At 35.6% G+C, this 15,238-nt stretch overlaps 1 protein-coding gene across 1 annotated transcript in view; it reads right to left on the bottom strand.

The window, feature by feature from the left end:
• Positions 1-9,944, bottom strand: part of LOC120637384 (putative uncharacterized protein DDB_G0271606) — a 33,729-nt gene extending 23,785 nt beyond the window's left edge. Inside the window, exon 1 of the mRNA XM_039909208.1 lies at positions 9,852-9,944. Within this exon, the coding sequence (XP_039765142.1) occupies positions 9,852-9,862 (11 nt within the window). The 5' untranslated portion in view covers positions 9,863-9,944. The remainder of the gene's footprint in view (positions 1-9,851) is intronic.
• Positions 9,945-15,238: the final 5,294 nt, after the last annotated feature.

Raw genomic sequence — 15,238 nt, 5'->3', positions numbered from 1 at the left:
ACTAAGTGCCAACGAGGTTTAAACTTTATGAAACCCGTGTTAATGTTTTTTTTATCGTTTTTGGCGGTTTAAATATCTAAGAAAACTCATTGCAAAATACTCCACCTGTCTTTGTAAATCTCGTTAAAATCGGGCCAGCCATTTTGAGGTTAGACCGGAAAACATACAAACAAAGTACAAGAGGAGAATTGCCTTGTCACCAGCTGTGGGACAGACTGTTAGGCTATGTCTTTCCACTTCTATTTAGCTCTAGGTGCTAAGATGGTAGCGGACTAGCTCCTTAGGTTTATGGCAATTGCGTGCATGGAGGGTATATACAGCGTATGCAGATGATATAAAATGAGTTATATTAATCCGATATGAGTTATAAATACTTAAGGATAAACTTTTATAACTCTTACTCCTTAATTTTTTATAACTCGTACTGAGATTTTTATAATTTTATATAATCTGCATACCTACCATACTGGGTATGCAGATTATACACGCCACTGGGTTGCAGCAGTTATATTTGATCCATACCTACATACTGCTACTATATACATATAATGGACCAAATCAGAGTCATTCGCCTGCAAGAGAGCTAATATGACGGCATAAGGGAGCGTCACGCCGTTTTTTCGTGATGGCATATAGTCTATTAATATGCCCAGCGGCGCCAATTAATGTTTCACATAAAAAAAACTGGTAACGGACTACCCGTTACCATTTTTTTTTATGTGACATCCATGACAGTAAAAGTTCAATCAATTTCTTCGCCTCAATAATAATTGCGACATTACATTTAGATCACGCACATCATTACTCACTTACCTATTAGAGCAAGGTCGATACGTTTATGAGATTAATGAGATTAAACACCTTAACTATCATCGATTGGTGTAGTGAATAGGAGTGGTGTGACACTGATTTAAAGCGCGAGTAAGTACCTTCTTGGTATTTGGCAACCCCAAGATCCGATCGGCGATTGGGTAACCGCGAATTTGATTCACGCTTACCTGTCAATGTTTTTATTTAACTGCATTGATGGTGGATGCGATTGCATAAGTCATTGTTTATATTATTGTTAATAGGTCATTGTTTTTTGCTTGATCTACAAATATTTTGGAAAGAATTAGGTACCAAATAAATTTTCTCATAATAAGGTTTCCAAAGGATTTAAAGATTCAGTCACTCGGCGTTTATCGGAGCTAATCTTTGGATAAGCTGAACAGAGTTTGGCAGGCACTTTATGATACACACGCTTCATATAACAGCGAACTGAAAAACTAAATTTATCTCTGTTTGATAATGTCAAAGTCCAAGTCAAAGCCAAAGTCAAAAATATAATTTTAAGTAGGTAGAGTTTTACACGGTAGTGAGATGATGGCAATAACCATATTCGTAAACTAAAGCTACGAGGGTTCTAAGAAGAAGCCCACAACAAACTTAGCCGGGTGTTATTTTTTTGTTATCACATTGTCATTTAAAATTATTAGATGAGCAACCTGGTTAGAGCCAAGCTTTTTTATTCACACCCAAGCTTTTTTATCGATTACGTAGTCCTTTATACTATGATAGGACTTGTTTAGGAGCCCTCCCTAAAAGGCACTTACAATTTCATCAACATCTTTATTGGGTAATGGCATCAAAAAATATTTTTGAAGTTATTAGTTCCTAAACTTAGCTAAGTTATTAGGTTATATTGGCAAATTAAACTAGACCTAAGGTACGCGACTAAGACGGCGTACGGGGGAAACAAAATGGTTGTTCAATAAAAATAATAGACCAACTATTAATATCCATATTAAGTGGATATCGATTATGATAATTTAATAAAGATTGTAGGTATTAAATAGAGAAACATTAAAATGATCACCACTTTGTAGTAGAATCAAATTCACAGATCATTGAGTCGTTAATCAGAGGAAATGAGTTTCCTAATTCTCTCATAACAGCAATCAATGTTTGCTGAGTATTCTTAATTATTGCTCTTCGATTTCTTATTTGTAAAATCTCACGGATTTCTGCATGCTTCAATTTGATTGCCAACAAGGCGACATTATTTATTATGGATGCAAATAACGTACGCTCTTATTACGTAACGTTTTTAGAGTTCCGTGATAAAAGGTTTTAACGTTTTACAAATTTGACGGCCGATTGGCGCAGTTTGTAGCGATCCTGCTTTCTGAGCCCAAGGCCGTGGGTGCGATTCCCACTACTGGAAAATGTCTGTGTGATGAGTCATAAAAATATTCATCAGTTATCTTATTACCCATAACACAAGCTACGCTTACTTTGGGGCTAGATGGCGACGTGTTTATCGTGGTATATTTATTTATTATTATTTATTTATGAGAAACCGATTATCTACTTGAGAATTATACTATATAAATATCGCATAATTATATTTTTCCTTGGAAGAGGTCCTTTGGTAAATAACACCTTCGAATGCCATTTTTGATGGCTGTTTGTCTTCCTAAGTATATAAACGAATTTTCCCTATAAAGCCCTTTCAAAGTTTTCTTCTTTGTTGGTTTTTTTGTCAAAGTTATAATTTTTCTAATGATTTATTTATTTAAAATTGTATTTATATTTAAATACAATTTGTCTTTCAAAGTTACGATGGTACCTTTGGTGCGCAAGTCTGATTCACGCTTACCGGTTTTATAACTTTACTTATTTAGCAAACTCTTCTTATATTTCACAGATTAATTACATTATTATTTCACGATTTGAAAGAAATTAGATACGCGATACTGATATTGTTAAATAATTAAATGTACCTACTGCAATTCTTAGTCATTCGTAATCAAATGCGGAACCTTTGTAATGTTTTTATATCAGTTTGGCTAGCTTTTATCTATCTAAATATACCTATATATACTTTTTCCGGTGTGTCTGGCCAACAACCTGTAGCCCAAACGGCTGAACGTAAATATTTGAAATTTTTACAGCATATTCTAATACCTTTAAGGGGTTGACCCCTAAGGAGGTGAACAGTAAGTAACAAGTAAACAGTTTTTAGTTGAAGCGGTGATAGCGTATTGGGTTTCACTTTCGGGGGGCCGAGTATCCCAGCACGCATCTCTAACTTTTCGAAGTTATGTGCGTTTTAAGAAATTAAAATATCACTTGCTTCAACGGTGAAGGAAAACATCATGAGGAAACCTGCATGCCTGAGAGTTCTACATAATGTTCGCAAAAGTGTGTTGAGTCCACCAATCCGCACTGTGGTGGACTACGGCCTTATCCCCTTCTCATTGTGGGGGGAGACCCGTGCTCTATAGTGGGCCGGTAATGAGCTTATGTGATGAAACAGTATATAACACGTAAACAGAGAAGAAAGTTTGTACCTATAGAAGTCAGTCAGTCATTTCAACTTATAAATAATAATAAATAAATATACTACTGTGTTATGGGTACTCAGAAATCTGATGAGTATTTTTATGAATAGGATACATAAATACTTATAATATTAGGTATATTATAAACACCCAATCACTGGAAAACATTCATGTTCATCACACAAACATTTTCCAGTTGTGGGTATCGAACACACGGCCACGGCAATCGCCCGTCAAACCTGCAATTCTTATTCCTGCTGCATTACTTTCCCATACGACCTCTCTATTCTATTTACTAGTTTTACCATTACTGATTATGATCTGTTGTATAATTACTTGAAATAAAATTATTTCATAGGTTACGTGTTTCTCGTCATAATATAATGGCTTTATAATAGTTTAATTAATACGTTCGTCCGTTTTAATCGGTTCCTTCACGCACACGCGTTTATGCATATTACGGCATGATTGTGTATAAATTAACGTATCAAAGTTAGGTATAATTGCATTGAAAACGTGTGCAGTAATAGGTTTTTAAGTATTTCCTTCCCAATTAAGCGAGAATTCGTGAAAGCGCATTTGAAATTATTTTGTTCCCGTAATTAAATTACACAGATCAGATTATTTTTAGTTTTAACTAACTCTTGTTATAACGTTTCTAATGAATGACACAAGCCTTCGCACCGACACGTCTTTGTCAGGAGAATGGTAACTAGCCACGGCCAAAGCCTCTCACCAGACCAGATAAGAGAAAATTCAGACATTGGCCGATTGGCGCAGTGGGCAGAACCCTGCTTTCTGAGTCAAGGCTGTGGGTTCGATTCCCACAACTGGAAAATATTTGTGTGATGAACTTGAATGTTTTTCAGTGTCTGGGTGTTTATATTTTTGACTTTGGCCGTGGCTAGTTACCAACCTAGCGACAAAGACGTGGCGCTAAGCGATTTAGCGTTCCGGTGCGATGTCGCGTAGTAACCGGTATGGGGTATGATTACCATACTCCCTAAAAGGTTAGCCCGCTACCATCTTAGACTGCATCAACACTTACTATCAGGTGATATTGCAATTAAGGTCTAACTTGTACTGGAAAAAATAAAACGTTAAACGTCTACAACTAGTATAAAATAATAATATAGGTTTTTTATGCAAGTAATTTGATTAGGTGTTTCCACTTTGATTGATCGAACTTCAAGCAGGTGGCTAAGTTTATTTATATCCCGAAAGGTTAAAGGCCGAATCAAATGCAGAAGTCGTAAACATGTCAGAAATAATGCCCAGGCTATACCTTTAATTATTAAATGAAGGTTGATGCTTAAATTAAAGCAGTGGAACTATTATATATTTAATAATGGCTCAGTAGCCGAAAAATTATAGGTAATAAATAATAAGTATTATGGTGAAGCCCACCAGTCCGCACTGGGCCAGCGTGGTGGACTACGGAACAAACCCTTCTCATTGTGGGATTTATTGGAGAAGCGTAAAACCCTCCTTCTTATGAAAGAGGATACCATTGCCCAGTAGTGTAACGTTAATAGGTTGATGCTGGCAGTGGCGTGCACCTCATATATGCACAAAAGCACTGCCTACCTTAATTTTTTTTTACTTTACACCATCTTCTTGCTTTATGCCTACCCTGGTGGAAACCACTGTGCTCGCCACTAGATAATATAATATGAAGATAAAATGAAGTTCTAGAGACAGAATCCGTAATGCAGTATTGCATTCATATCAGTTGCTGTAGTGAACTTAGGTGCGTCATTTTAGTCGAGTCGAAATCATTCTGGTTTAAGATATTTTTTGTTCCATAAAGGAATTTCCACTTAAATGGAACTTACATGCTAATTTACAAAAAGAGGGTAATTATATAAAATTGAATCTTCGAGCGCACAATAAATAAATCCATCTTATCGGCTATCACATTGAGGGTACGGAGTGCGCGCGTCAGTGGCGCCTCCTTCAGTAGCTCGGTGCCTCCGCCAAACATTCCGGTCCGGCGCACGCAGGCTTACCAGGCGTAACACATCAGCATTACATATTTGTCCCCTCAGTACTCTAACAACATACGTTACGAGTGTAAGCTCTCTCCTTACCCTAAGCTCGTTGTATCCTACCATGCCCAGAACAAATAATGTTGGGTACATCAATGGGTAGTAGGGGTACACTCCATAAATAAATAAATAAATTGTCTTTGCCGGGGATCGAACCCGGGATCTCTAAGACCAAGACTCTCACCACTGCACCAGAAAAGACGTAAAAAATTGTAAGCCAGGTCTCGCAATCATTATTGAGTTGCAGGTGATACGTGCGTTTTGCAACAGTCACCTGTGACCGTGTGGTCGTGTGAACACTTAGCGACGGCCGATCAACTTTTGCGGTCACGTGCCACATGTGGACATGCTATCGGAAATAACATTTTACGAGCTTTTATGATTGACTATAAGCGAGCCGCGAGTTTAGAGCCGAGCGTTATCTCTATGTGTTTAATAATTTAATTGCAAATTTGAATCACCCGTATTTCACCACCACCCATCGCCGAAATATAAAATAAGACAGTCAATTAACGACTTCAAAGAAGGAGGAAGGTTATTTCTCAGCAAATTCATTCAAAATATATCAGCGATATATTTCCACAAATGCAATGGCGTTCTTATTAATTAAAATTTTTAAATGTTGTATTCATGTAGACCTTATCACAGGCATTTATAAAGCGTTCATACATTTAACATGTTAACACTGTTAACAATGTCAGGTGATGAAGCATTCGTTAGCTTAAAACTAAAGTTAAGAGGGTTCCAAACGCGCCCTGGTCTAACAGGAGCCCACAACAAACTTAGCCAGACTTTTTTTTTTGTTACCACCATCACAGAGTTAATGTTTAGTTATGAAGTCAGAGCAATTCATACCCAAGATTTTTTATCACAAAAGTAATCCTTAATATTATAAAAGGATTTTTCTATAACACAATTAAATAACCACTATTTTGTTATGAGGAGAACTGAACTTTTAAGTTGACGCTTAGGTTATATAATTTGATTTCGCGGAATAAATTGAATTAATCATTATTATGTAAAATTAAACAACAGCTAAGCATATCATTAGCCATGAACTTAAAATCATTTTAATCAATTCTGCATAATTATGCTATAATTTAAAAAATACGAGTTAATATACGCTTTGTATATTTAATATTTATATTATTTTCATATATATTAATGTATGGTATAGCTCAAGAGTTTATATACGCTAATAAATAGTGTAATATATATACGTATATCCCATAACTATCGATCCAATTAGAAAAATTAGATAAGAGATAATTTCAGTTTATTGAGGTCTGTGACAGGTAAAATGTTCTTAATTTAAAAAAAATATAAACGTCTAAATTGCGACGCACCGCTAGAAACTAGCTAAATTGTTACTAGTATAATTTTATACTGTCAGATGCTAATCATGTGAATTTTGCGCTTTCAAATGTCACAAAGGTTGGATGACGAGAAAATTGCGGAAAAAAAATCTTTATTATATTCTTATATCAGCTACAGGTTCTATATAGTAATTATTCGCTTCTATAATTACAGATTTCTAAGAGATTTTTTACGCAGTTCGCACATACAATAGACTTCAACGCGCGTTAATTTTTCATTTTTAAAAACACTCTGCTTTCATCTTAATATATCTCATGGAGACTTATGGCTGCCTGGTCTTAAGTTATTTGATTGTAATTGTGACTTCGAATTTTTCAAATTTTTTTTCATTATTTTATTAGTTACCCCTTGACTACCATCTGCCCTGATGGTAAGTGATGATGCAGTCTAAATTGCTTGTCTTTTCTTATTTGTCTGTTAAAAAAAAAATGCGGTGTGCTTTTGTTAGCAACCCTAATTCCACAGGACACAAAGTTTAGATCAAGGTCATTGAAGGTATTTTGGTCCTTGACCGGGTGAATCTTTATGATTTGAATGATATGGGTACGACGCGAAGGTATGAGATAATTATTTGGGCTCCATAAATTTAAAAGCAGAATCGTAAATAACGACAATTTGTTGTTCAATTTTATAAAGGATTCTTTAATCTAAGGTTCGGCCATCATAAATCCTTAATGGTTAAGTATACTTTAAACATCATCGTCATTATTATATCTGCCCACTACTGGGCACGGGTCTCCTCCAACAACGGGAAGAGGTTAAGTCCGTACTCCACCAAGCTGGCCCAGCGCGGATTGGTGGACTCCACACACCTTTGAGAATATTATCCTTTGAGAATATTATGGAGAACTCTCAGGCATGCAGGTTTCCTTACGATGTTTTCCTTCACCGTTGAATCTAGTGATATTTAAATTGAATCTAACGGGGATGGCTTAGTGGGTAAGACATTGGCTTTCCTTTCGTGGAGACCGTTCGAGCCCCGGCACGCACCACTGACTTTTCGGAGTTATGTGCGTTTTTAATTAAAGCTATATTTCATAATATTTATTGTTTTTATTTTACTTGTTAAATGTTAATACATAACTTACTGGAAAAATACATGGTTTCGTTTTTCAACATTTAACAATGTCTACTGGAATTTAAACGTTAGTAAAATTATAATGCAGTATTTCATAATTCGGTAATTGTTTTCCTTTCATTATATTTCATAGATATTATGATGTTTTACGATTTATTTATATGTGTACGTTGCTTTTTGGGGTTTCTAAATAAAAAGCTATAATTTTCCATAGAATAATTTAAATATAAGAAATATTATGTATACGAAGTAATTGAACGTAATACAAGCAAAATGAGTTATCATTCCTAAAAATTTAGTTGTAATATTATCATTATCCGCAATGCTACGTGCAGGCCTCGTTCTCATAGGACATATGTTTTTATAGTATAGACCCGCCACGCTGCTCCGTTTCGGGTTCGTGGACTTTTGTCAAAACGATAATTACCAGCATCGCGTCTTAATCCTGTTAGCTTAAGGTTTAAGTTGGCGAAGGTAGTTAACACGTCACAATTATGTTAACCTTTGTAATATACGACTTTGTAATATATGTATAACGCCTCATGTACAGTGGCGGGCACTGAGTTTCTCGGCAGGGTATGCATACAGCAGGAAAATTGCATAAAATGGAAAAAATCCTCCTCTTATACGGGCTTTAATTTTTCAATTTTAGGGTATGCAGTGCTTTTGTGCATGCATGAAGTGCACGCCACTGCTGTGCCGTGAGTGAATGATACATGAATAAAGATTTTTTGAATTTGATGATATATTTAATTAAAGTATGTATATATTACTCCGGGCCCGTGGTCTTCGGACGCGAAATATTTAGCAATTCAAGGCTAACTATTATTAGGAGCAATGCCCATAAGTAAACAGTTAGACGGTATATTTTTTTTGTAAATATTAATTTTTAGTTCGTAATTAATATTATGTGTTTACTAATTGGAATTATACTGAACCTAAATAAAGCTTATTAATTTAAAAAAAAAACAAGATTAAAGGTGCCAATATTAATCGCAAGTGTGTCTAGACTTGCAATTCAGTAGAAACTCTCTAACATTAGGCTATATTACGAGTGGTGAAAGTGATTGATTTCACATTTTGTTGCAAATTAACTAGACATAGTATTCACATGAATGTGAAACTATAAGCGTTTAGGTACTTTAAATTTTCTTAAGACCTTATTAGCTAACTTCTATACCTCACAAACAAAATAGTAAGAAGCTTAAAGCCAAGTTTTATATTTCATATCATTATGTCTAATATGATTGTAATAATATTTTAATCCAATATCCCCTTTATCTAAATAAATAAAAAAACTAACTACGTTTGTATGACACGTTGGTGTAGTGTGCCTAGGAGATAACGTAATTCCGCCAGTCCCGGTTATAATCACTTAGCACTTAGCTGGTAATAGTAGTTAAAGGCATTGGAGCAGAGTAGCATTTATGCCCTAAAACCGTCTCTCTTGTGAAAATCGAGGAATGTACCCAGTACACATTTGAATATTAATAGAAAAATTTATTCACAAAAAATTTAAATATTACTTATATTAATTAATTATTTATATATGCTGTTTGGTTTTGTTCTAGTAAACTATATAGTTTGATTAATGCACACCTATATTTAATAAAACTATTATTAATTTTAAGTATTATAGATCATCGCTAGTGAATAAATAAATAGAAATATAACTTTTTAAGTAATGCATTCGGACATTTCATTACCTTAATGTATCTCTTTTTTATTCAATGAATTACTATTTATATTTTAATTTGTACAATTATGTAAACTGTAAATATGTATATATTCCTGAAATGTATTAAGTTACGTTACTGAATTGTTGAGTTCAACAAGATATTGATTAAATAATTTATTTTCAATGAAACATGAATAGAAAATTACAAGACTTACAAAATGCTGATTTACAAAATCAGATAGCGAGGCGCAACGAGATTAAGCCACTCGATCCTTATCATTACATGCTTATTGCGTATGAAGACATAAAACTCATTAGCCGTGAATGAAAAATCTCATATTTACCTCATTTCCATTTTTGATGCACAAAAAAATGTATCCGTGTAATGAAGTAACACTGGTTTACAGAAGCCCGTGAAACGAAACGCGGGAATGGACGTTCGGTCAAACACTGCGAGCCAGCGTGCTTTCTCTTTTATTTATAAGCTAAGCTGGGCTCGCTGCTGCAGGGGGGTCGACACCGAGCTGCGAAGAAGTGCCTTGGAGCCCGGAGCCGTTTGGCAATGCCTCCAAGTAAATAACTTACTCGTTGGTGTAGAGGTTAGCATCCTAAACAAATAAATAAATATACCACGACAATACTCAAATCGCCATCTAGCCATAAAGTAAGCATAACTTGTGTTATGGGTACTAAGATGATTGATGAATAATTATATAAATAATATACATAAATACTTATAATACACTAGCTGTTGCCCGCGACTTCGTCTGCGTTTGATTTTGTTTTTAAAGTATTCAGTATCGCTAAGCCTTAAATGAGTATAGTTTTATATACATATAACATGTGCCTGTCAATTAATTATAGACAAATAATTTGCAATAAAATAAAATTGTGACTTTACTTAAAGATCTAAGCTATCCTATCTCTTAAGTTGGACCAGACTGCTCACGGTGTGCCAATTTAATTTAAAATCGGTTCAGTAGTTTAGGAGTCCATCGCGGACAAACATCGTGACAGGAGATTTATATATATTAAGATAAATAAACACCCAGACACTGAAAAACATTCATGTTCATCACACAAACATTGTCAAGTTGTGGAAATCGAACCCACGGCTTTAGCTCAGAAAGCAGGGACGCTGCCCACTGCGCTAATTGGCCGTCAAATAAATAGGTTCAAATAAATAGATTTCATCATCATCATATCAAAATATAATAATTAATTCATTTATTCCACTACAAGCTAGCCCTTGACTGCTATCTTACCTTTTTGTAAGCGATGATGCAGTCTAAGATGGTAGCGGGCTAACCTGGAGTATGGTAGTCATACCCCTGCTTGGTTTCTACGCGACATCGGAAAACTAAATCGCTTAGCGGCACGTCTTTGTCGGTAAGGTAGTAACTAGCCACGGCCAAAGCTTATCTTTCCACCAGATGAAAATTTATCTGTACCAGCATGAAGTTAGAGAATTGTTCACCATTGTGTAAAAGAGCATGTTAAATCAACGGTCACTAACATGTGACAATAATATTTAAACCCTTCCAACTCGTATAGGAGCAACGTGGTGAGTCTATGCTCTAGAGACGCTTTCATGTGAGAAAGAAGGCCCTTACCCAAATCCTCATGATAACGTCTTCACGACGTTTTCGCCGGCGAAGACGAGGTCCCCGACTTCTGACTTCATCTGACGTGAGCACACACCACGGCCTCGGCGTGCAGACTAATCACCGTCCGAAACCACGTCACTCCAATCGTCACCTTAGCCGAGGTTCGGCCTCACATGAGGCGCCCTCAGGCCGACGATCCCTTCGTTTCTTCGAGCCCTAGGGTTCAAACTATTCCTGGCAGAGCCTCATTCCGAGGCTCGCCAACAAACTCGCGCTACGCTGTTCAAATCATTAGAGTAAATCATCTACACATAATCCGAAAAAAAGCATAGACATGGATTGTGATAGACTCTCTTTAATTAAACCCCACGATGTTTCTGCCAGTGGTGTGGTGATTGAATCTCTACCTTTACCAACATTATCTTGATAAAGTGATTGAGTCTCTTGTAGTCGTTTTAGTTTTAGCATATTTTTTACGACCGACCGCCTGTCTGACGTTAATCCGCTTTGAGAATATTTTTGTAGGTAGAATAACCACCACTTTTCAATTCAAAGGTGTAAGCTTGTAATCTTTTTTTTATCGAAAAGTCAGAGAGTATCCCGCAGCATTCACAAGATCGATATAAAACGTTCATATCCATAAAAATTTGCATGAAGTGTCAAATCATTATATATTTATATGCACCACCATTTTCTCTTCCTGAGCTGTGTTTTACGCCATTGGTTGCCTGGAACAGATCGCTATGTAGCGATAAGGTCGCCAAATTGTTACTTTACGATAAATTTATATTTACAATTATCTATATGTTTATGTGGTGTACAATAAAAGTGTATTCATTCATTCATCATTCGTTTTGAATGAAGAAATCATCATTACAAACTACTGGCCCACTACAGGGGACGGGTATCCTCTCTGAATGAAAAGGTTTTAGACTCTCATCCACCACGTCAGTCAAGTGCGGATTGGTATACTTCATACGCCTCTCTAGGAACACTATTATAACTCTCGGTCATGCAGGTATCCACAAGATGTGATGATACCTTGACCGTTAAAGCAAGTAATATTATTTAATTGCATAAAACGCACATAGCTTCTCAACGTTAAAGTTGTGTGCTGGGTATCAAACTCGGTACCAACGAAAGGAAGGCTGAAATCTTACCCACTAGGCAACCATTGCTTAAATCGATCTTAATTTGAATGGAGACAGTCGGTTGGTAATCTTTTAGAAAAAGATCACGACAAGCAAAGCGACCTCTGATACATTGAAAAACAATATACAACGTGTATTGAGCTAATAATTTAATTTTTTTTTTTTTTTTTAGTTTTACATAATTTATTTTAGGTTATATGTATAAAACAAATGTCAAAGTGATATTAAAGAAGCAAAATTTAATTGCAACATTTTATTTATTTATGACGTAATTTACAGTATTTTTCATTATTTTTTAATCTAAGCATAATTTCGCTGCTTTTATCACTTTAGTGGAAATAACCTGCGCTCCACTTTTTTTTATTGTTCTATTTAATTTTCTTTAACGTCACTCGGGTCTCAGCTGAATATCAGCGGCATGTACCTAAAATGCGTGGCAGATGCTAAAGCTGTACACCCTTTCTGTCCGGTATTACACACAGACATTCTGTTACTATTTTAATATATATATTTCTTGTGTGCGTGTGTATGTCACTGAACTCCAGCTAGACGGCTGGACCGATTTGAATGAATTTTTAAGTATGCGTTTGGGTGGCAATCGGGATGGTTTAGATTCACAAATTAGCCCGACAGATGGCGCTGGGGTCAGCTAGTATCAATATAAGATGTACAGTTTGTAAGACTTAACATGAATAAATGTATTTTATTCTTTCTTTCTAATTATTACTCTTATAGGGCCGCTGATCATGTCCATACCACTGGGACCGATGACATTGCTTCTAGAAATATTGCGGCTAATCGCCTTTCACTGTTTTTGTTTTCTCTTTGGGCAATACCAACGAGTCGACCCATATAGAAAAAAAAGAAAAATTAATTCGAGCCCGTTGTCATTCAAGTGTATCTAAACCTTGGTTTATTTATTAATTTATCGCTTAAGAAATTGGGTTTAACGAAAAATTTGAAAGTTAATTTAGCGATTATAACACAATTAGACTTATCGAATAGTGTTATATAATCTTGATTATTTGTGTACGAGTATTAAAGTCGGCGGTGGTAATACAAACTGTCTTTGTAGTGCAATAATTGGAGTGCATTCCCCAATCTTTTCAACAGTTGATAACGCTGATAGACGCTTGCGGGCAAGGGTGCGTGAGCGGTGTTATTTAAATAAAATATTTTAGAATAGAATAGAATAGAAGAAGTCTTCATTGCACAAACAAATAGAAAGATATGTTAACAAAACAAACGATACTACAAAATATATGCGCAAAGGCGGCCTTATCGCTTAAAGCGATCTCCTCCAGACAACCTTTGGTTAAAGAAACATACAAAGTCTAATCACCAAATTGTACTCTCTTGATATGTATTTATATCTCTGTAACTACTTTTTTTCTTTGGTGTACAATGAAAGTGTAATTATTCATTGATTCAAAGTCCATAAAACGGTATAGTGCAATACCCAAATTTATTAATTATTTACAGGACATATGGCATACATACTAATACTACATATACATAGAATATATAATACAAAAGATAAAATATAAAAGATTTTATATTTTATCTGGCCTCCTTAGTTTAAAAAAATGTGCTGAAACCTCAGAAACAGGACCTATTCAAAACAGTGTTACTGACACCCTTTACATGCAATATTTTTGTTGCATTCAATGTAACTGAACTACAGTTTGCCCTTCATCAACAACGTCAATGCGCTGCACATATATACAGACCATTTTTGACTAAAAATTATATTAAAAACTTCATAAAGTTCGTGATTTTACCGAATGCACCGCAAACTGAAATCTCTGTGCAAAATTTTTGCATTCAATTTTTAACATAATTTCTCATTGTGGGAGGAAACCCGTGCCGTGAAAAATTTGCATTATTGGGGCCTTGATGTCCGTCGGTGAATCGGGATAATTATTTTTGTGGTTTAGTATTGACAACAAAATTCTTCGGCGAATCCGCGACCGTACAATGGAACGTTTGCTTTTGGTAATACGTAGGCGTACATGTTCAGATAACATACTTATTAGTTGTAAGCGATCGGGTCACATCCACTTCCCGTCGCTTTTGAGTCCCTCAGAAGACTGTGAATAAATTTACTTTTATATGATTGACCAAATATTGAAGGATATTAAAAAAAATGTTTTGTCAACTAAACTTAAGAAGTGCTTTTAAGTTTTAAAAACAATAACAAGTTAAACTTATTTTTTAAACTTATAATTTCCTTTTTACCCTTGGGCCATACATTTACATAATATTTGCGGATTTGAAGTTCCCTTATTCTAGATTAGGCTTTGGCAGAATGCCGGACGGTAAGACAGACGGACAAAGTGTAGTTTCTTCGCTCGATCAATTAGGTACTTCCATATCTTGCGTGCGAAACCTCCAGAGGCACATTATCCTTTATAAGGCTGGCATTGCGATGCTCTAGCCGCTATCTACCTACTTACTATTTCGCATAGTGTTGCCCAAATTCAGTCTTGGTCTTGCAGTCTTGGTCTTGTTCTTGCGATTTTGCAAGACCAAGACCAAGAACAAGACCGCGTATTTTTAGCAAGACCAAGACCAAGACTGACCGTGCAAGACTTGAGCAAGAACAAGACATAGCCTGCAAGACTCTTGCGTCTTGCAGCTAGGACTTAGCGCTATTTCACGGAGTAGTTAGGTGTAACAGTTCGGTGTATAGGTAGGTAGGTACGCTTAGGAATTCTATGAGACGCAAAAAACTATATCAAAGAATATGAAAAACTGGACCTATGCGCATTACGACTAATACCATAAACATAGCGGATAAAAAAATATCTATTAAAATCAAACTGAGTGCATGCATAGTTATGTTTTAACCATCGGCACTTTGATAATGCGGCATCTAAGGTTTTGTACTTACTTCTCAAAGAAATTTGCCGCTTTTCGGAAGTACATGGTTATGATACACGCGCCGGCGGCTTCTTTTGAAATCTAAAACAA

This window comes from Pararge aegeria, chromosome 3, assembly GCF_905163445.1.
Source record: "Pararge aegeria chromosome 3, ilParAegt1.1, whole genome shotgun sequence".
NCBI classification, from domain to species: Eukaryota; Metazoa; Arthropoda; class Insecta; order Lepidoptera; family Nymphalidae; genus Pararge; species Pararge aegeria.
Note: the sequence above shows the minus strand (reverse complement) of the source record. Positions and strands in the feature narration are given on the sequence as shown.